The sequence below is a fragment of the Gallus gallus genome, chromosome 3 (genome assembly GCF_016699485.2).
Source record: "Gallus gallus isolate bGalGal1 chromosome 3, bGalGal1.mat.broiler.GRCg7b, whole genome shotgun sequence".
Classification (NCBI taxonomy): Eukaryota; Metazoa; Chordata; class Aves; order Galliformes; family Phasianidae; genus Gallus; species Gallus gallus.
The window spans coordinates 79,287,484-79,309,621 of NC_052534.1; the positions used below are offsets into that span (position 1 = coordinate 79,287,484).

The 22,138-nt window shown below is 37.2% G+C and overlaps 1 protein-coding gene across 2 annotated transcripts in view; it reads left to right on the forward strand.

Annotated features, from left to right (window-relative positions):
• Positions 1 to 18,345, forward strand: part of PHIP (pleckstrin homology domain interacting protein) — a 104,556-nt gene extending 86,211 nt beyond the window's left edge. The window contains exons 31-40 of one of the 2 annotated variants that reach the window (XM_040697732.2): positions 871 to 991; positions 2,906 to 3,031; positions 4,324 to 4,396; positions 4,765 to 4,815; positions 5,176 to 5,325; positions 6,543 to 6,695; positions 8,861 to 9,024; positions 9,501 to 9,781; positions 10,121 to 10,282; positions 12,084 to 18,345. In XM_040697732.2, the coding sequence (XP_040553666.1) occupies positions 871 to 991; positions 2,906 to 3,031; positions 4,324 to 4,396; positions 4,765 to 4,815; positions 5,176 to 5,325; positions 6,543 to 6,695; positions 8,861 to 9,024; positions 9,501 to 9,781; positions 10,121 to 10,282; positions 12,084 to 12,727 (1,925 nt within the window). In that variant the 3' untranslated portion in view covers positions 12,728 to 18,345. The remainder of the gene's footprint in view (positions 1 to 870; positions 992 to 2,905; positions 3,032 to 4,323; positions 4,397 to 4,764; positions 4,816 to 5,175; positions 5,326 to 6,542; positions 6,696 to 8,860; positions 9,025 to 9,500; positions 9,782 to 10,120; positions 10,283 to 12,083) is intronic. The other variant, XM_040697733.1, reaches the window with a different exon arrangement.
• Positions 18,346 to 22,138: the final 3,793 nt, after the last annotated feature.

Consider the following 22,138-nt stretch of genomic DNA (forward strand, 5'->3'; position numbering starts at 1 on the left):
GTTTCACTTTTTTTGTGGTTTTTGTATGACATGCTACTTAGTTTGGGACTTAACTATAGCATACGTGGTACATATTGGTCCAAAGTAGCTGTTGCTCGAACATTTGTAAGAGAAAGTTAACAGCTTTTAGAAGAAGAGAGTTTCTGTTTTTAAAAAACATTGGAGAGTTACTTTAAAGGTGTTCTTTGCTTTTCTCTTTTATTTTCCTTTGAGGTTTGAAATGTTAGAATGATGTCTAAGCAGACATGATGCTTCTTAGCACAGGGGGGAAAAAAGAACAAACAAAATTTGTGCCAGGTGTATAGACTTAAATTGCCCAGTGGTCTTTGGCTTTATGGTGGATCAGTATGAAATAGCTTCTTTGCCATTTGGTCAAGACAGGAGGATTGTATTTCTGTTTTATACTGAGAATAGCTTTTCCCCATATCTTAATGAGATCAAAATACTACAATGACTTTTATGGTGAGAATTTAATGAGTTGTTTTGTTTGAGTTGAGAGAGTGGCAATATAAAACTAAGTGGAATGAGTGTGTCTTGTAAATAATAATGCTGTATTGCATATCTTATGTGTGTGATTTATATGTTTAAAATTGCTTTTCAAGTGTGTATATTTTGCATTCACTTGCTGTGTCTCTGAAGAGCATGGTGCTTCATGCATAACAGGATGGGTAGGCAATGCAGCACTTGTACTGGCAGCATACTACAAATTGTTCAGAGTGTCTAGCATGGTTACTACTGTTGATTTTGGGTAAGTGCCATGTGTTTCAAACATGAAAAAATAGCATATGTTGCAGGAGGAAACTTTGAAATTCTTGGAACTCTGATTGTTTTTGTGGTATGTAACTTGGATTTCTTTTGGTTTCTGTGTAGATATTGCATCTGCATTTGTGGCTCCTGTGGACCTTCAAGCTTACCCAATGTATTGCACTGTTGTGGCATATCCCACAGACCTGAGTACCATTAAACAAAGACTGGAAAGCAGATTTTACAGGTTAGATCCAAGTCTCAGTTACTGTTGTGAAATACTGCCAACTGTGGTTTTGGTAGCTGTTAGTCTTGTTATGCCCTACTTGGAAATTTGCACAGGTGTGCTTTTCTATTTGCCTAATCTTCTAAACTAAAGAGATTGAACATCTCTTGACCAAAATGCATTTTACAGCTATGTGATGTAAATTCTTGTTTTATGTCATGTGAGATTTGAATAAGTTTGCATCTGATATTTTTTAATGGGAGAAACCTTAGACATCTGTAAAGTGTTTTTGTCATAATGTACTTCTGTTTGTTTGATTTTAAATCTTGTATTATCACTTTAAAACATGCACTGGAACATAGTTTACTAAATTATTGGCCCTGAAATTCTAAATGGTTGGACAGCAACAAAAGTAATTTTTAAGCTTTTTTACGTGATTTTGACTTTTCCCCTAAACTGTGATTGCAATCAGTGTATTTTATTTCCAGTAAAACTGTTATCCATTAAGGAGCATGTTCCCTTAAAATACTTTTTTTCCTGTTTTGTCTTGGAAAATTTATGGTTTGCAATTAAGTCTCCCTCTAATGCTTTTGTCCTATTCAGATGAATACAACAAGGGGAAATGGTTCCCAGCTAAAAGGAGAGGAGATTTAGATGGCATATAAGGAAAAAGCTTTTTTACAGTAAGAGTGGTGAGGCTCTGAAACAGGTTGCCCAGAGAGGTGGTGGATGCCCCATCTCTGGAGACATGCAAGGTCAGGCTGGACAGGGCTCTGAGGACCCTGGTGTAGCTGTAGGTGTCTCTCTTCATTGCAGGGGAGCCGGACAAGCTGATCTTTAAGGGTCCCTTCCAACTCAAACATTTCTATGATTCAACAGCATGTTGATTTGTGCCAAATTTCAAAGTTAGTTCATAGAATTTCACGTGTACTGACTGGAGATTGTACTCTAAATGGAAATCACGTTTTCATTTTTTAAAGGTTGCTTGGGTTTTATATTTTATAATGCCATAATGCACATATATCTGGTTCCATGATAATTGTATGATAATCTAACTTTGGCTTTTCTAATGTACTGCCGCAGTACAAGCAGTAGCAAGGAGTTTTCAGTCGCTTGGGTTTGTTTCCTTTTATCAAAAGCATCAGTTGTTTTTGGTCATTGGCACAGCTTCTTCAGTAAATTGGTTTTTACAAGTTTGTAGGATTGCCTGAGCTTGGTTAGTTAATGAGTACTGCCTTGTGTATTCCACTGAATTATTTTCCTTTAACGTGTACAGGAACGGCAGTTCAGATTACTTGTGATGTCTTCAGTAGCTTTTCATGAGGCCTGCCCTTAGGGCATGATTCCTCTTCTGAAACAAGAGTCTTAGAATGCCAGTGTGTTTCTACCCGCCCCCCATCCCTCCCCCCCCACCCCCAACACACACGCTTGTTTTGCTTAGATTATACACTGTCACAATATTGTGACTATTCCTTAGTCAGGTTATTAAATCAGAGCTATGTGAGGAATTCTGTTCATTGCCACCTATTAGAATAAGATGTGTACTTTTAATACATTTTCATTGTTACAATTTTGGTATTTCTCAACTGTGACTTAAGAAGTGATACACACTGGGTTATTTATATCATAAAAGATTAGTAATAGCTAAAGCATTACAGCTGAATCTTTCTTGGGGGTGCAGCCTGTCTATATGATGTCCTGCAGGACGTGGGAGAACAGGAAGCCTGAGGAAGCTGCTTTCTGCTGGTCATGTAGGGTAATGTGTCTGAGTGTATACATTTTCTGATTTTATGTCAGAAGATAAACAGGATAATACAGTGGAAGAATATGAGGCTTTTTCTCCTCTTTTATAATCCATTGTTAGAAATGTAGTCTGTTTGATACTGTGTTGTTTTTTTTTTTCCATGATCTTGACTCCTCCTCTCTCTTACACAGACGACTTTCTTCATTAATGTGGGAAGTCAGATACATAGAACATAATACTCGCACATTTAATGAACCTGGAAGTCCTATTGTCAAGTCTGCCAAATTTGTCACAGATCTTCTGCTACACTTCATAAAGTGAGTTTCTTAGTACATCTCTTGTCTCTTACCAAGGTACTTAGCTCTTTGTAATACAAATTACAGAGAAGTGGTTCTACTGCTTCAATTAGCCAGCTGTCTGCAGTTAGGGCAGAAAAAAAGAAAGTTTCTGCTGACAAAAGAAGAGTACATTGGGTTGCAAAACAAGATGACATTTTATAATACACTGACTGGAGACTTTTTACTAGATGATAAATGTGTCTAAGTATCCATGGAATTATGGATATATTTAATTTTATTACTGCCTTTCTTAGTATAACTGGGAATTTAATTCTAAAATGTTTACAGCTGAATGTTCCTGAAAGTGGTGGTTGATGTACAAAATAAAAATTGGAGGCGTGTTAGTCAATAGAAACAGTCTCAAACCTTTTTCATGACTGTTTGCAGTCTAAAGTTTCCTAGAGCTTATTATGCCCGCTGTCCTGATTTGCTTTTAGGCAGTCAATGCGTCTGCTTTTACATGGTAAAAATGGCAAGGTGCTTCGTTAGTTGAACAAAATTTTAGTATGTTCCTTTAAAAACATTAGAATTATATCACTTACTTGAAAATCTAAGACTTCTGTAATCACACACAAATCTCTGAGGTTTGCAGTGCCTTTGATTTCTGACACTGGCAAAAACAGCGAAAAATACTTAACTGCTTCAGATGCTAAAGTTTTAGTGAAACCCACCGTTAGGAACAGATACACACCTGAAAGGCTTCACTGTTAGTAACTTTAGTTCTTTAATGTCTTTATCATAAAGATATAAGCTTTACATAAAGTTTACATAGCTTCTTTTCCTTTGATTAATTAAGCACGCTGCTGTTATTAAAAGTGTGTGTTTTTAATTGACTTACCTAAATTACTGCAACACATGGATATTTTCATTTAATAATGGTCTATAACTTGTGCCTATTAATATACTCATTTAAGTGAACTGGAGACACATGTAAAGTGTTTCTTATAAAGCTGAATAGGCTCCAAAGCCCTTTATGAGGTATAATAGATTTTCCTAATGCTAATAAGCTCATGGTAAGGGATTATGGTTTTTCATTTTGAAATGTCACTGTTAAGCGTTCTGTATTTCATGGAATATAGAAAATATTTTGCAGCTTTTGAGCAGTAGATTAGCTTTTCTTATTAATGTGGTCCTCTCAGTATTCCTAAGGCACTAAACACTTCATCATTTAAGTATGACTTAATAAATATTGTCCTTACTCTATGCAAAATATAGTTGTTTCCATAGATGAAGACAGAAAATAACGCTAGCATGTATTTCTTTCTGTACAGAGACCAGAGTTGCTATGACATCATTCTATTATACAATGCAATGAAGAAGAAGGTGTTGTCTGACTCTGATGAGGTAAGTGGTTGTGTCTTGTACATTGGCATTGCTAGATGGGAGAAATGAGATTGAAGCATCTTTCTCACTTGATGCAAAAGTACTTTGTTCGGTCACTGTAATACAGTAGGGTATATTGCCAATTAGATGTTTCTTGTTAGCTGGGAAACTGGTAGAAATCCAGCATCCTCTCTTCCTGTAGTGCAGAGAGCTTTTTCTTAGACTTCTGAGAGATTCTCAAAACTGACGGTCACACAGAATGCTTTCTAGAGAGACATGGATAGAATTGCTAAGTCTCAAACTACGAGGTGAAATATGAAAGAACTTACCTACTCATCTGTGCTTATATTTTTTTAACATTTTTATGCAACTCATTATCTTGCTCAAAGGAAGAAGAGAAAGATACAAATGTGCCAGGAACTTCCACTAGAAAAAGAAAGGTAAAATCATGTTTTGCTGTTTATAGTGCATCAAATAATATGAAATGTCTTTGTAAACGAATTGGATTTAAAATTGGATGTCTTTAATTGTGTAATCTCATCGTTTGGAAAGTTTTGAATTTATTGTGACTGAAGTTACTCTCCTGAGTTGTTCAGTGTAAAAATATTTCTGCGTGTGCTGTTTGGGGTTGGACTTGATGTTCTCTGGAGGTCCCTTCCAGCCGCTACAGTTCTGTGATTCTGTTGCATGTTACTAATTAGTTAATTAGAATTTGTGTCCTGCAGGGTACCCTCTACTTCTGATTTTGTAAAAAGAGAGATGGTTTATTGAATAAACACCAGACAATATTGTCATTTCAGGATCATCAGCCAAAGAGGCGGCTACGTAATAGAGCTCAGTCATATGACATTCAATCATGGAAGAAGCAGTGCCAGGAGCTGCTGAATCTCATTTTTCAGTGTGAAGACTCTGAACCATTTCGGCAGCCGGTGGATCTCCTTGAATATCCAGTGAGTGTTTGAGAATGAGAAGACTGATTATAATACAGTTGTTAGGTTTTTTCAACTGTGACCATTTTTTCACCTCATTTAATTGAAACTTCAGACAGTGTTATTGACAGAGCTTTGCTATCAGTACTTGATTGTTGCCTGATAATAATGTTTATTATCTCTTTAATTTCAAAATAAATTGTACATCTCTGGTCTCTTAAAAGAGATGACTGTGTTATTAAGTACACAGCTTTTGAGATTAAGATATCTGTATCCTTTTCTGGGTGAAAAACGGTCACATATGAAGTGAATGTTTGGTTGCTTTTTGTGACAGATATTACTGTGGCACATTTTCATTTCAGAAGTATAAAAACTAAGAGTAATTTTCATATCACAGTCATCAAGACTGTTGTGAAAAAAATATCCCTTGAAGCACTGTAGTGAAATATTAACTGTAATAACAGTAACAACTTTATGCCTGGATGATTTCACTGGAATGAAAATAGCTGTGAGCAGCCAGTTGTAAAAATGTAATGTTTTAACACAAAAGTCCTGTTGCCTTGGATCTCTTTCTTCCTTCTCTAAAGAATCTCTGATTAAACTGGGAGAAATCATTTTTCTCAATTAGAAAAACGGAAAGGATTCTCTCTCAGAAGTCATTGTTTAGGTCAGTCTTGATGCTCTGGTAACATTAATTCATTGTAGTTTTGATGCTCTGTACACCATAATTTTTGAGGAAACTTTAACTTCATGCCATGGCTAACTACCAGTAGCCACCCTTTGTGATTCAGATCGTTGAATGAGATGATAAGGAGCACCTTACTAGGTTTGAGCATGAAATGCTCTCCTCCCTAGCTTTTAACATTCAGAGTTACTTGCACAGGTTGCATGCGTTCTGATGGATTATAACTCAACGTCATGTGGGTATTTGAGCTTCTTATCATATGAACCTTCTGTTTCTTCTGTAGCCTAGTAAAAATTCTGTGATTGGTTTGAACAGGGTCTTTGCAGTTTTCATTATTTCAGTATTAACTTTCTTAAACTGTCAGATCTCCATCTGGGAGGACTGCTCCGGTTTCAGCAGAAATGCACCAAGACTGTTATCAGATTAAAATATTCAAACTGCATGTTTTAATGCTACTCTGTGAAAACATTAACAGATGTATCAAATTCATTTAAATAAAAATGATACATTAAGGCTGGAAAAGAAATATTAATACTTTGCTGTTTTTCAACAGGATTACAGAGATATTATTGACACGCCTATGGATTTTGCTACTGTTAGAGAAACACTGGAAGCTGGTAACTATGAGTCACCAATGGAGTTGTGTAAAGATGTGAGACTTATTTTCAGCAATTCAAAGGCCTACACACCTAGTAAAAGATCAAGGGTAAGACTTGTTTGGTTTTTTTTTTAAAGAATATTTATGGTTTTAAAAAAAATCTAACAGGACAGAAAATCAGAAATGAGATTTTTTTTTTTACGGTAATCAATTAAATTTAATTATTTCTGATTTTCAAACATGAATATTTCTGAGAAGCTGGTGCAACGTACTATTTTGAAAGAAAGTTTGCTGCTTAAATGTCTGTACTTCTGATGTTCTGCAAGTTTGTTTCAAAATATTTCAAAGTGGATCTGGAGGGAAGATCTGCACCGAAGGAAAGACTGTAGAAATGCAGTTGTGTGTACAGTAGTAGAGTGATATTTTGGAGAAGAAATGGGATTTTCATTGTGCATGCAGATGTGCAGATGTACATACCCCCAAATTTCTCTGCTTCCGAAGTTGTACGAAACAGAAATATCACACAGAGAGCACAGAATAATAATGTTCACTAGCATGTGGTGAGATAGTGAAGAGGCACTTAAACAGTTCTGTATCCCAGAAATCTTGCACAGAATTGTGCCTACAAAGCTGCTGTTACTAAGCTGGTACTGAAATACCCTTCTGATGGTAGAGTTCTTAATACTTTCTCTCAAATTCACTCGTAGGTGCATTTATATGTTGGAGGTGAAAGGTACAAATGTAGCTTTTGTTGAAGGCTGTCTAAGCATGTCCAAGCATACTGTGTAGCTGCTCTTCTGATAATATGGTTTGAAGTCTTCACTATCTTTCATGACTGTTTTAAACAGCATGTTAATCATTAGGACTCCATTGTCATAAAATGCGCGAACAAATGTCCTAATGGGGGGGCCTTAGCAAGACTTTATCAGTGGTTGTTGTTTTTTTTTTTTTTCAGTCAACAGCAGTCCCACTCACAGTTCAAGCAGACTGAAAAATCAATTCCTTCTCCAGTTGTTGTATCAAAGAGCAAAGCTTTTGGGGTAGATCTAGATTATGTTGTGATTTTACTTTATCTGCTACAACCAAGGCAGGAGAATTCTGGCCATTGTTTTGGCTCCAGTGTGCTTTCAATGGTTCTTCTGACTTTGGATTCTTTTCCATGTTCTTCCAAACCAATGGGGTTACTAGAATTAAGCTTGTAGCTCCTTTGTATTTTACTTAGAAGCAAAAGTGAAGTGTTTTGTGGTTAGGCATTTTAATATTCTGGAATCTGTGTGCTCCCATGCATAGGCATGGCAGTGTTTTTATTCTCACTCTTACAATTCAGTGATATTTTTAGTATCCTACTCTGCATCATTGATGCTTTTCTTGAAGAGTAAATGTAAAATCCATTGGATTTTTTTTTCTTGGCACATCAGACATACATTTGTGTCTAATTTTTACATATTTTCACATATTTTACACATTTTCTTTGGATGTCCTCTCCAGAAATGCTCTCAGTATCTGTCACTTCCACTGCTTAGTCTGGCACTCAAATAATTCGATATGTCATGGGGTAGGCAACTGTTGAAATACGATGCATAAAAACAGTATTGCAAGTCTTTTCTGCGTCCCTTCTTGAAGTATCTAGTCAGTTCATTTATGATTTTCTGTTTCCAGAATTAATAGCAACTGTATGCCATCAGTTAGTTGTGATCTAAAGTGAGCTTGATTGTGTCTCTCTCTAAGCCATCTATGAACAGAGGTGGAAAAAAAAAAAGAAAAACGTGTGCCTACATAGTTCTAATTCATCTATCATAGTTATTGAAACCAACTCACCAGTAATACTAATTCATCCATAAGAAATAAAGTGGTGCTCAAATTTAGGACATATGGGTGCAACATAATGCAGAAGAAAATTAGTTTTCTTGACCCTGGGTATGACCAAGTAAATTCCAGGAGGGATCTTTCTCTATTGTTTCCTCAGAAGCTAGAAAGGAACACATTCTAGAAAGGCAGTTGGAAAGTGACAGCTGGAAACGTGGCTTTTCCAGATTTTCCTTTTGCTTGTGTGTGATCTTCAGTCATAATGTACTTTTCAAACTGTGAGAACAGTTGCTGCAAACTGGATTCATGTAAATGTGTTGCAAGAAACTGTATATTTCTTAAAAACATTTCCATATTGGTCTGTACCCTTTTCTAGCTATTGCACCATGACAGATAAATAAACGGATGCTTTGGAAGAGTAGAAAACTTGCTCACTTAGTGCCTTTTTTTCTTTTTTCTTTTTTCAGATCTACAGCATGAGTTTGCGCCTCTCTGCTTTCTTTGAAGAACATATAAGTTCTATTTTATCAGATTATAAATCTGCCCTGCGCTTTCATAAAAGAAATACAATAAAGAGACGAAGGAAAAAAAGAAGCAGAAGCAGCTCAGTTTCCAGTAGTGTTGCATCGAGGTATGTTCATTTCTTTACAGTATTTGTGAAAAGCTGTGCATGTTTAACGTACCTAAATAGTAGAAGTTAGCGTGGTGGTTTCTGAATACTTCCTTTACTGTTCCCTGTGTTGCAGAGTGATAGCTTTGAAATGCAAGTTGCTATGGTGTGGGAGGTTTTAAACCTTTAACTAGAGCTATCCTAGAGTAAGTGCTGAACATGTACAGTAAATCATCATTGTGAGGATAGTAATGGCTTCGTGCTTTGTCATATACCTGTAGCATGTATTGTGATCCTTTACTGAAGATTCACTTTTCAGATGCTCACAACTACAGAAATTTCTTCAGAAAATGTCATATTTGTAATTAATACAGAGATAATTAATACAGAGATGATTGTATTTCTCCTGGGTCCTCAGACACTAGTATTTATTTTTATGTATTCCTGCACAACATAGGAGTGGTCATCCAGGTTTCAAATTGTAACTTCTTTTGCAGTCCTGAAAGGAAAAGGAGATTAATAAAACCTCAGCTGAAGGGAGAACCTTCTGCCTCCTCTTCATCTTCTGTATCTGTGCGATCAACAGCACTGAGACATGCCCCACCTCAGATGAATGGAAAAGCAGCTGAAACCTCTTCTCTTGTAAGGACTAGAAGCAATAGGGGGATAACAGATGTGGCCTCAACAGAGCAACCATCTACTTCTTCAGGAGGAAAGCCTTTAACAATAAAGCCTTTAATTACAAAACCTAATACTACTGCAGGGTCAGGAAAGTCAGGTGAGTTGCTGGAGTTATTTTTCCTGCTGGCTTTTTTTTATGCAGAGAATATTTCTCAACATAAATGTCGCTTTTTGGAAAATCAGATGTGTTTGTCTCAGTTAAGACTGGTGTTGTTTTCAAGCCTTGAGGTTCATCAGCAAACAATTGAACAGGTTAAGGTATGTTATTTAATCCAGGAAACTTTTTTCATTCCTAGATCTCAGATTCAAGTTGCTTTCTTGTAGTAGGATATGTGACTTCCTTTTTAGCTGGATAAGATTGAGCATGGTATCAAATACTTTTTATAAATATATATATATTTCTCTTCTTTTTATCCTTTTCTTTTTATCCTTCTAGTACTGGAGAATTCAACCAAACATTCCAAGAACCAGAATATTTTACCAGTCTCTAGCCAATCTGAAAACAGTCATAACACTAGGAATAACTCCACAAAAGAAAATCCTGAGAAAGAGAAGCCAATCAAACGCAAAGTAAAATCCTCTGCTGTTAATCAACAAGGTACGAAGTTTCTTTGGAAGACTTCCCCCCCCGCCCCATGTACCTTTTTGTCGATGTAGTGGCTGTAGTTGCACTTCAGACTTTATAATTTACAAGTAGGATAATTAACATATTTTATAATTTTGCACAATAAGGAAGTCTAATGGAATCATTTGGTCACAGTTTTATAATCATGTTAATTATCAAGAATGATTGCTCACAGCACCATTTCCATGGTGTGGCAATACTGTTGTCTAGCCAATTTTGATATGTTAAATTCTTTACCTGCTTTTAAGTTTCTTCAGTAGGAATGCTTTCACTGTATTACAGTTAGCTTATAAGTTCTCAAATTCCAAAGCAGACTTTTGCGTGGTCATACTGGAAGCCCTGTGGGCTTTACCTACATTTATTTATTTAGGTTCTATTTGAGTCAGTAACACTGAGTGTGATGTCGCTCTCCATTGCAATAAGCATAAATGTGAAAGCATCCCAGCTGCATTTTTTCTTTTTTTTTTTTGGTCACAGCAAGATAGGGCTATGCAGCGTTTGCTCTTTCTGTTGAGTGTATGGGTTGATAGGACTTAGTTTCATGTAATCTTCTGGCTGAAGTTGCTTGGTCTTTTGATGCCTGGGTGTGTTCAAGCTCAAAGTTTCTGCGGAGACTGAAATTAGATCTCCCTAACATAAAAGCTCTCCTGCTTATGGAGAAGCTTTGAAATGTTAAGAAGCTGTTAGCAAAGCAGCTACATCTGCTGAGCGTCTCTTTTTCCATCTTCAGGAAAAATAGCAGTCTGCAAATTGGACCTCACCTACTTTGATTACTGCCTATCATCCTCTTCTCTCTGAAGACTGTTTATTCTTTCCATGCTTCCAAACAAGCAATCTGTGGTCTGATAACTTAAATAGTCTGTCTTGTTCCTTGCCAGCTTTCTCACAAAGGCCTCAGTTATTACTGTATTGCATGGCAGAGCATGTACCTGTTACATGACCGGAGGACTGGTCGCATAAATTCCAGATGTCTGTGGCACAACCATTCATAAAAATGGAGCCTTGTGCTACTTGTGCTTTATGGGGTGTACTTGAACACTGCAGAACCCGTGCAGTGTTCAGTTAAAGGAGAGTGGGTGCATCATACTGTGAATCTGATCTTGGTCATGTTTTAGGCAAGGGCTGTGGTATCAGAGCACCTCTGTAAGAGGTCCTATCTCATGATCAGGTTCAGTAATGCTCAGCTGGGAAAACCTCATAGTTCATACAGTTCTCCAAATGTCTCCTGATATTTGTCTGATGTGACGTCCTTGCAAATTGCTTTTTTTTTTTTGTCACACATTTCTAACCTTATCCTCACTTACTTTTGAAATAAGCTTAGTCTAATGAAATCACTACAAAAGATGATACCTTGGTCTGTAAGGAACTTTCATTTTTCTAGAGATGACCTGCTGTGAGGCATTCCATATCCTTGCAGCAGTACTTTATGAGCAGCTTTTGCTGTTACAAATAACAAGTATGAATTTTTGGTCACTACATTTGCATCAGCCAAGAAAGACACTGTAACTGTTCTTCTGTTCTTTTTTGTTCTGTATTTTTTCTCCTTTTTTTTGTCTCAAGCTACCGTAAGCTAAGACCAGCTGGAAGTTGGTCGTTGTTGCCTACTGATATGAAACTCTTGAGTTATACTTGCGTCTCTCGGGTTTGACAATCACTTTGAATCCATTCAGATATTTTACTAAGAGCTTTGTTAAAGCAGTGAGAAAATAAACGTAGATGCAAATCTGTTGCATCATTCATACTCTCATGTTTTGTTTCATTTTGTTCTTTACAGCAGATTGCAAGAATAATGCTTTGGCATCAGGAAGCATTCAGGTAAACGGACATGGAGGGCAGCCTTCAAAGCCTCCAGTTAAAAGAGGCCCTGGACGGAAACCGAAGATTGAGGCTAATAACAGTACTTGTGAAGTGGTGCACAAGAAAAGAGGCAGAAAACCAAAAAAGCTACAAATTGTTGAACAGCAAAAGGTTGCAGAGCAGAATACAGTCCAGACCACAAAGGATGTACTAGAAGAAGCCTCTGCTTCTACTGCATGCAATTCGCTTTCTGAAAATAATATGAAGGAAGACTTGGTACAAAAAAAAGGCCGTGGGGGTAGAAAGCCAAAAAGAAAGATAAAGACGCATCCATCAGGCTCGGACCTCTTAATTCCTGCAAATGTTAAAATGCAAACAAGAAGCAGGAGGAAAAAGATAGATGAGCCTATGGAAGAAGGGTCTGAGGAGCTTAAAGATTCTGAACCTCACATGAGAACTAGAAACCAGGGTAGGAGGACAGCCTTTTACAATGAAGATGACTCTGAGGAAGAGCAAAGGCAGCTATTGTTTGAAGACACCTCCTTAACTTTTGGAACTTCTAGCAGAGGCAGAGTCCGAAAGTTGACTGAAAAAGCAAAAGCTAATTTAATCGGTTGGTAACTTTTACCAAGTGTTTTACTTCAGAATGCTATGAAGCAGGTACAGTTAAGGAACAGCAGAACAGACTTCTGCTTCCCTGCTGCTATTATGGGCTAGAAGAATATGTTCTGATTTGGGAGAAAGATCTAGCAAAAAAGCAAACTGAAAGAACGTTCTTTGAAAGAAATATATATTTTAAACTTTTGCTATTTATTGCCCTCCAAATAGGTTATGCATTTCAACAGTCAATTTGTTCATAGTTGAGAATAATTAAAACAGTTTCCAACTGACGTACAGAGTTGAGAACTACTCCACTCGAGTAGTGTGTAGTACTCTACACAATTAAAAAAGGTGACGGAACTCTTAATGCCACAAACTGAAAACAGAAATCTATTTTTGACCAAGCAAGGTACACTCTGATTGTAAAGTTAGGTTGCCTAGGAAGGCAGATCTTCACAAAAAGTGGCAGTAAATTCACTTACATTTCTATTAAATACAAATACAAAAATACCAAACTTTGCTAATCTGAAAATGCTTGATTTCAATAGTGATGGAACATTCAACTGTAAAAGAAGCCTACCACAGGCTGTTGGTTTATCCAAGTTCTGCCAAACATAGCAAAAATGTAATCACAAATATCTCCACATTGGAAAAAGTTTGACTAATGTCTAATTTTTCAGACCTTGATTCTTGTATCAATCACTAAATCTCTGTTTATTGTGCCAAAGACTGAGAATCAGTGCAGTGGAAAGCCTTTTTTTTTCTTTCTTTCTTTTTGAGTGTCAGTACAGCATACAACTTGCAGTGAAAAAGCTGTGTATTGTTTTAAATAGTAAGTTGTTAACATTGTTCTGAACTGTATCCTTTTTGGTACTTTTGGTAGAAAATAATGCACTGGTGGGGTCCTTTGACAGAGATGTTTTAGACAAAGTGTATAATTGGTTGAAGGATTCAAGGAAATTACAGGACAGGTATGGAATTACGATGTTTACTTTCTGATCCAGATTGATTGTTGTTTCTACAACTTGAGACGTGCTTAAGAGGCTAAAATGACCTACAAAGAAGAGTGTATGTGTATATATTAATATATACATAAACACATACGTATAAAATATTTCCCAGGTATAAATTTTTTTCAGGATTTTTTAGATAGCACTAGAATTGAAAATAAATTTTAAAATGTCATACTTTATAGTTTAATTTTAAGGGGAAGATTGGTTATTTTCAATTATTAAGGTTAAAAAGGCCAAATCACTTTTTATGCAATCATGTTTTATACAGTGGTCTCATTGCACATTGCGTTTTTCTGCACTTTTTATGGTATATCACGCTGACATACGTCAATATTCACCCTAAAGAAAAATTCCATTTAATGATTGTGCCTTGTATTCTATTATTTCTTGCATCCTTAGTAAAATTAAGTTGTCTATTGTAAATGATAACTATATGACTTAGGGGAATGTATTGTTATATGTACTGCTATGGAAAAGAAGAGCAGTTATTTATTTGTTTATGGTACATTTAGTTATTTTATACCTTTACAAACAAACTTTAATACCATTTTCTATCACTTCAAAACAAATGTTGTCCAGTGTTAAGGAACAAATACGGAAGTAGTCCTATTTTCTGAAATCTGGTATGGTACAAAAATGTAACCAAATTTTTGACGATGCGTTATTTTGGAACTTTGGGTAGTGTGACAGATTTCTGTGTGACCCTAACTTAGCTGAAGAAATAAACCTGACATGAAACCTCAATTCTGTACACCCTTACTTTATAATGATTCTGTTTATTAGTAGTATTTTTCTTTAACAAACAACATCGACAATATCCAGGAGGGCATACAGAATTAAAACCTCAAATTTTGCACAGATTCCATATACGTATTTGGGGCCTAAATCCTCACTCTTTATTTTCTGTTACAAAAAAAGTGTCAATATTTGAGCAAAGAACACTGATACCTGGCACAAAGAGGAATGGAAATACGCTATTGTGGATGTCAAAGGGGTATCCACCCTACTTAGTTTAATGTAATTTCATTAGTCATTATGTTACCAAAAAAATGACTATAATATGCTTCCAGATCCTCTTTGAACTGTTGTGATTATGAATTTGGGGAACAGGGATCACTTTGCATTTCATTTGTTGTTCTGTATCTATTGTTTAAGAAACGTGTCTTTATTATTCAATTAAAATGGAATCACTGATCATGTGGTAAGATGAACTGTGGCTGTTCAGTTACAGTACAGCTTCATAATTCAAAGCTAATTGCTTCTACCTGTTGATTTTGTCAATTCTCACTGATGAAGGCAATCATTTGAAAACGTGTAATTTCCTGATGTTATCTGCATTGTAATATACAAAATAGATTATATCTAAAATTCAACTTCTGTATTTACTCCATTTGTAATAATGTTTTATATGGCATGTTTATGTATATATTTATATATCAGAAATACCCTGTATGTAAGTTTTGGAGACTTAAATAATATCTGTTCCCTTTAACACTAGGTAGAAAATTATCCATCTTCATTTGATGAGAATAGAAGGGCCTTACCTGCAGAACAGGGCTACTCTTCCCACCCAGTGACAGTGGTGACTTAGGCAATATTTTTAAATTCATATTAGCTACATTAATGTTTTTCAAAACTTTTAAAATCAATTGTGCATCAGTTAGGTAACTTTTAACACACACACACACACACACACACACACACACACACACAAAATATTAAAAGTTAATATCAGATTTATTTAAAAGGTTTATTTTTATAATTTAGTTGCAGTGGGTTGCAAACTACTTGAGACTTTAGTCACTGTCAGACTGCATTTGGTTGGGAAAAATCATATTATTTGAGGTTGTGACTTACTGTATCGAGACAGAAAAGGAGCTTTTGATGGCCAAGTTTTAAATTTTTTAATGTGAGCAATAAACTGTTGGTCAATGTTCTGATAATGAAGAACTTGCAGCCATGTACATGTTCTGTAATGCCACCCTAAGTACCTAACAACTCAGAAGACGGAGTATCAGATTCCCATGTTCTCATTTCACATCCGATTTTAAATATTACATAGGTTCATCGTCATACGTGGTCAAATGATCTTACAGACCTAGCAGCAATTAGCACGCTTACATTCGTTACATTCATTTATATCGACATGAATATGAAGATACTGTTCTGATATTTCTGCTCTATGCTGGGGAATGTTCCAATTGATATTGACCACTGAGTGGTATCCTAATAGCAGTGTGTTTTCTGACTGCGGATGAGGAAGTAATTTCTGTTTCTGTAATACCAGTGTGCTTTAAATGTTTAACAGAAATCATTGTACTCGTGCCTACATATTTAACAACTCTTCTGCCACTTTGTTTCTGTTGTTAACGTGTTATCCAGGAACTGAACTTAAATCTTACCGCTATATCGATCATTGATGTCAATACTGACTGGAGTTCATTGTCACTCAGCAATGACAGTGGTACGACTCTACAGGAAAAGTGTCTTCCTCCAGTGGTTGGACTGCCGTGTGATATATTTGCATATGTTTCTTTGTACAGTGTCCGGTTTGTACGTGTGATCAGTTTGTGGGTAGACTTGTAAGACTGAGTTGGTTGAGTTGAATATTACTATGACTTAATATTTGTAAAACTATTAATTGATAAAGGACCCTGATGCAGCACGTAGGATATATAATATCTATTAAAAAAATAAATTGTAGTGTAGAGGCAAATTACTCACTGTATTGCTGTACAAGTATTTTTGAGTACCAATTCTGATTCTGTGCCGGAGGCTTTTGCCTTACCAAATAGAAGCAAAAAGACAAGACATACAACAAAATAACAGTCAGTCCATTCAGTAACTTTGAGCTCGTTAGAACTTCTGCACCATGTTGTTAAATCTTTTGCTCACCTTTGTTGGACTGAGGACTAAAGGTACATGCTTTCATGTGTAATTTCAGTCTAGGCACACATTAAATGGTTGGCTGGTTCTATAAAAGCAATAGACTTAACTGGAGACCTTTCCCCCGTGCTTAAATGCTAGATGGGAGGTTAGAGGATTTCAAGCTCACTTTCATCAACATTTGCATTTAATTTGTAGCGTGCAAATCTTGCGGAGGTAATTATAGCCTACTGCTGGTCAATCGAGATACAGATGTATCATAGTGATTGTGTTGTGTCCCGAGTCCTTACCTTCCTTAAGGTAGTGTCTTTTGTCCACCATAGTTTCATAGCAGGTTTCTGTCTGTTGTTTTTTTTTAAATACAGCTGTATGTTTAAAAAAAAATCAGTGCATCTCTGCAGTGAGGCAGTGGTGGTGGAGGGCTTTTCAGACCTCACCTAGAAACAGCAAAAGCTCGTTTTCTGTTTACAGATTCCTCCATATTTTCTTTTTTTTCCCCAAAGTTGTTGTAACAGATTGGTTTCCAAGGGGACTTAGGCATTCAACTGATAGAAGGGCTGTTCGTTTTCTGCTGTAAATTATTGTATATAAATGCTTGTTCGTATGCAGAATGGAGTGTATCCAATTCCATAAGATTGGCCAAAGCTGACAATGTGTTTCCGATAACAAATCTGGTAACGATGGTTGATGTGATTTCCTATTTTTGAGGCAGGAATACGGCTTGTACACTTGCTACTGTGTCTGGGGGAAGTAGCAGGTAGCCTGATGAACTACGGCAAACCAGCAGGCGCTGTGGCACCTGTGCTAATTCTTATGTGGGAATTTGCCATGTTATTTTACAACCTGCTAGAGAAGGAAACGCCCCAGGAAGGCTGGTTTAAAAGGCTTCTTAAATTGCAGATCAGGGAGATCAGTGCTATTCCCACCATTTAGCTTTTAGGGGTGAGGTAGCGAGACAAGTAGTCATTTGAATCCTTTTTAATGCAGATAAATACATCAGGAAATTCACTTCAAATGCAAATTATACATTTTAGAGAGGGAAGGTAATATTGTGCTATCAATTTCTACCCTGAAAGAAGAACAAGGTCATAAAAATTAGGAGTAGAAAGAAATTAAGTACCTGGCGTGTACACGTGTCTGTATGATGTACATGTACTGTTCTGTGCTTACAACCGTGTGTTGGTTCGATGCATTGAGACCATACAGATGTTACATTTTTGGACCATACTAAAACTGCAGAACTGGCAGACAACTGGATAATGATCACAAGTGAATTAAATTCTGTCATAATGTTTAAATATGTATAGAATTGAGCTCAACTTTAAGGAAATTACCAGGAAAGGTTAATTTTGAAACTGACACATTTTCAGATTAAAGAATTACACTTATTTTGTACAGAATTATGTAAAACACATCTGTTGTATGTAATGAGTAACAGTTTTAAAAACTATAATTCCTTAGCTTTATCGAGGGGTTTGGTTGTTTTTTTCTTTTCCTTCCAGAACTCTGGATTATCATGTTATAACCTGAAGTATCTCACCAGGATAACAGTGCCCTTTCTTTTTGTACATAAGGATTGGAAATTTCTTTACTGTTATGTGGACACTTTCTATGTTAGTTTTGATGCATAATACTTTGAATCCTTTTATACAAACTAGAATGTATGTGTAAGAATTACTGTCACTGCAATGTAGTAACTACAAACTTATTTTTAAATAAATAGAAAACATGTTTTTCTAAGTTGTCCAACGGTGTTTGTTTCTATCTACTGGTTTACTGTGTGCTGGGACAATTGCATTATGTGTTCTTTAGAGCAGCCTCAAATTGGCTGACTTTGGCTCCTTGTGGAATTGTGTTTCCTAATGCATTATGTGGCTATAGACAGAATTTACAGCCACAGTAGCCTTCAAGAGAAATCAGAACTTGCTATTTTGTCACCTCTTTCCCTTAAAACTGCAGATCTGGAGGCAATATAAAGGCAGTAGCATCTGGCACTGAAGGTGAAATGTTGCCAGCTCTCTTAGCTTGTTTTCACACATCAGCTGGGTAACCTCATCCTGCAGGAAGCATCCTCACCCTGCCCATGTGACAGCTGCCTGTATCACAGCTACAGCAATTTGTGCAGGAACCTCTGCTTCTCAGCAGCTCTGGAAGAAGTTAGAAACCTACAGGCAGAAAGAAACACCCGGTATTTCAAATACTGCACCATGTGGATTCTGTGGAATTTCACCTATTACTTTACTTGCTTAAACAAATGATCTTTTCTCCTCATGTACTTTACCTGAAACCCCAAGGAAGTGATAGCAAAACCCTGTTCAGCCAAACAGGTAGGACTGCTGCTGAGCACTGGGACCAGGGACAGCTATGACACAGGAATAGGGATCCATGACACTTACCAGAATTGCCCATGGTGGAACCTATGGCAAAGTGAAGACTTGTTTGCACAGGAGAAAAACGTCTCTGGTTCCCTCAAGTACCCATGTGAGTTTTAGTCATTGACATGTTTTGCATTGAGAGAAAGCATTCCAGAGTGCTGAAAATGCAACTATACGTTTCCTCCTGTGTTCATGTGGAGTACTGGTGCTTCTACACGTACTTGATATTACTGTGTTCAAGAAGTGGTGTTTTTTGCCCTAAGCAAACCACCCTGGGTCCAGGGTTTTGGTGTTAGGCCTGGCTTTAGTTTTGTTACTGATCCTGTCTCAGCAGCTAATGATTTTTTGTTGTTGTTATTTTTCTTTCAGGGAACTACACTTGAAATGACTTTATAGGAAGTTTATAGTCTTTTGTATTGAAGGGACATTGTTCAGTGTAACTGTGAACACCATCTTTAAAACGCAATCATATCCCAGTTCTCTATCATCACGCGTCTGACGTGTATTTTTCAACCCTACTGCAGTTGTCCTACTCAGATTAGAAAGCAAAGCTTCCTTCAGGATTAGCACGTGTAATGCCATAGTGGGGTAGAAAGTACTACAATAATAGCAAAGTCTTTGGCTACAGCAAATGAGAATGAGACCAAATGCAGGAGCCCCAGATGCAGAAATAAACAAAAACAGCTGCTTACCTTCAGAAGGCCTTAGGTAGACAGAGATCTCCGGTAATATGGCCTTGCCTCCACTGCCAATCCTTAAATGGGAGGGGGGATGGATCCTGGCTCTATCCCTTCTGGTCACTCAGGTACATTGCATGCACCTGAGCTCCCCTGCATTGGCCCTGCCTTCCTACCAGGTGCTGAATCACTGCGTTGGCCATGACTTTGCATTTCCACTACAGCAGGTGGCATAAATGATGTCTGACAGCTAGAAGATGCTGTGAGTGCACGAAGACTTCATTACCTTATTAAAACCGTTCAATCCTGTTGGATCGTAATGCTCATTAAATGAAGGCAATCGAGTACCGTCACCGAAGGTAGGCATTTTATTTTCAATGTGAAAAGTTCTTGTACAAATTCCCTTGTTCTTTCCTGTTCTGGCAATCAATATGCACTTACAAAAGAGCAGGTTTGTCATTTTTCCCAAAGACAAATAAGCAAAGCGTAATGGCTGTAAAAATTGATCGATGTTACTATTTGAAGCATGTGTGGAAATAAAAGAAGTGTCAGACAACTTAGCACTGCAAGCAACATGGAAGGTGGTTGGAATTCAAATAGCATGTAATTGACTTTCTGTTTAAAATTAGCAGGAAAAATAATCTGTATGAGTTTTACTACTGTGGACAGGAAACTCAAAGCCCAGAGTCCCCAGCTATTTTTCTGTCTCACTGGCATCCTGTGTGCTGGATCTCTGCACAACGGGCTTTATTTACTCTGACAGAAGTGTAGTAAGGATTAATGGATCTTCTCTCATACTCCGAAATCTTTGCGTTGGCTGAAGGGAAGACAGGATAGAGAATTGTGGAGTGCTCTTTCTAATCCATGCTTCCTTTTCGTATCTTAGAATTGGGAAGATTTTACCTAAACTTGGTCCTATCTGATGCACCTATCTTGCAGGTACATCAGTGAAAAAAACAGAGGAAGAAGAATCAAAAGCGGAAGTGGGTAATTGCTTCATCCAGCATCACATTTCTGCAGGGGCATGTTTGATTCCTGAAGGTACGGAGCTCAAAGTCAATACTGGTTAGTGTTCAAAGTGCCATGCAGTCTAATCTGCTAACGTGTGATTTATTTCAGGTCTCTGATTTTGTGTTTGAACAAGGATGTTTGACTGTAGCATAAGATGCAATGCTAGTTTAGAATGTGACTAAACCACTAGAATTACTTGATTTACATCCCACGGTAGAGAAACGCAATGGGATTATTTTTACCCTGTTTTACAGATCTTAATCTGAATACTCTTCATTACTAAGGAGGTTGGGGCAAGCTGCCATCAACCACTAAAAATGGGAATACAGCTGTCAAAATCTTCCTGTTTGCCAAGGTTTTGTGTTAATGATATTTACAGAACAAAACCACTTAGGAAAAAAAAAATAGTAGCTTCTTTAATTTGTGATTGTATCAGCAACTTCCATAGCACTGCATGTTTTTGCCCAAGCAGCACCTCAGCATGGAGGAGGTCTGTGTGCAGGAGCACTCGATGCACAACAGCCGTCCTTCTCTGGCTAAAATGCATTGGGAAGGATTAGGATTCCAGAACTTGAAATTTCTACTCATCCCAATGGTTGTAAAGAATCTGAGGCTGTAAAATGTGCATTAATATTAAAGTCTCCTGATAGCTAAAGCTATGAGGAAAACGAGAGGTTAAATTATTTAGGAAAACGATCAGAAAATTCATATAAGCCTTCTGTCAAGCAATTGTCTTACGGGCAGCATTTTCTTCCTACACACACATTTAGCAAACGAGGATTCTGCTTTGAAAATCTTCAAAGGAAATGCTGCGGTCCGTGTACCAGTGTCAAAATCTGTATTACAAATTGCATAGGGCTTCTTGTGAGCTTCGGTTCTGCTTGTGCCCTCATTTGGGTGCCCCTGGCTGCCTCAGGGGCAGCTCAGCCTCATCTCTCTCTCTTAGAGAATAGGTGCTGACAGGGAATCTGGATGCTGGGAGTGCAGATAGCTGAGGAATGCCATTTTCCAGGACTCACGGGTCAGCAGAAAATTCCAGTTTTCTTTGCACATGGAATTACGTTCAGTCACGAAGCATTTGCTTTCTGAGTGTTTGGTCCGAGGTTCCTTTTATATCAAAATTTATTTTCTTCTTTCTCCTGATATTTTTATTTAGAACTCCTGTGAAGAATTTTGCTTCCTTAAAGAGATCATAGAATCATAGAATCACCAAGGTTGGAAAAGACCCTCAGGATCACCCAGTCCAACCATCCACCCATCACCAATAGTTCTCACTAAACCGTGTCCCTCAGCACAACATCCAAACATTCCTTGAACACCTCTAGAACAGAACCCACAACAGTGCCACGCATGCGAGCCTGCCCCTTAGTTCCCACCCACAAACTCTCAACCCGCTCCTCATCCACCTCTGGACAGTACTCAATACGTTCTAGTTGCTCTCTCACATAAAGAGCAACTCCACCACCTCGC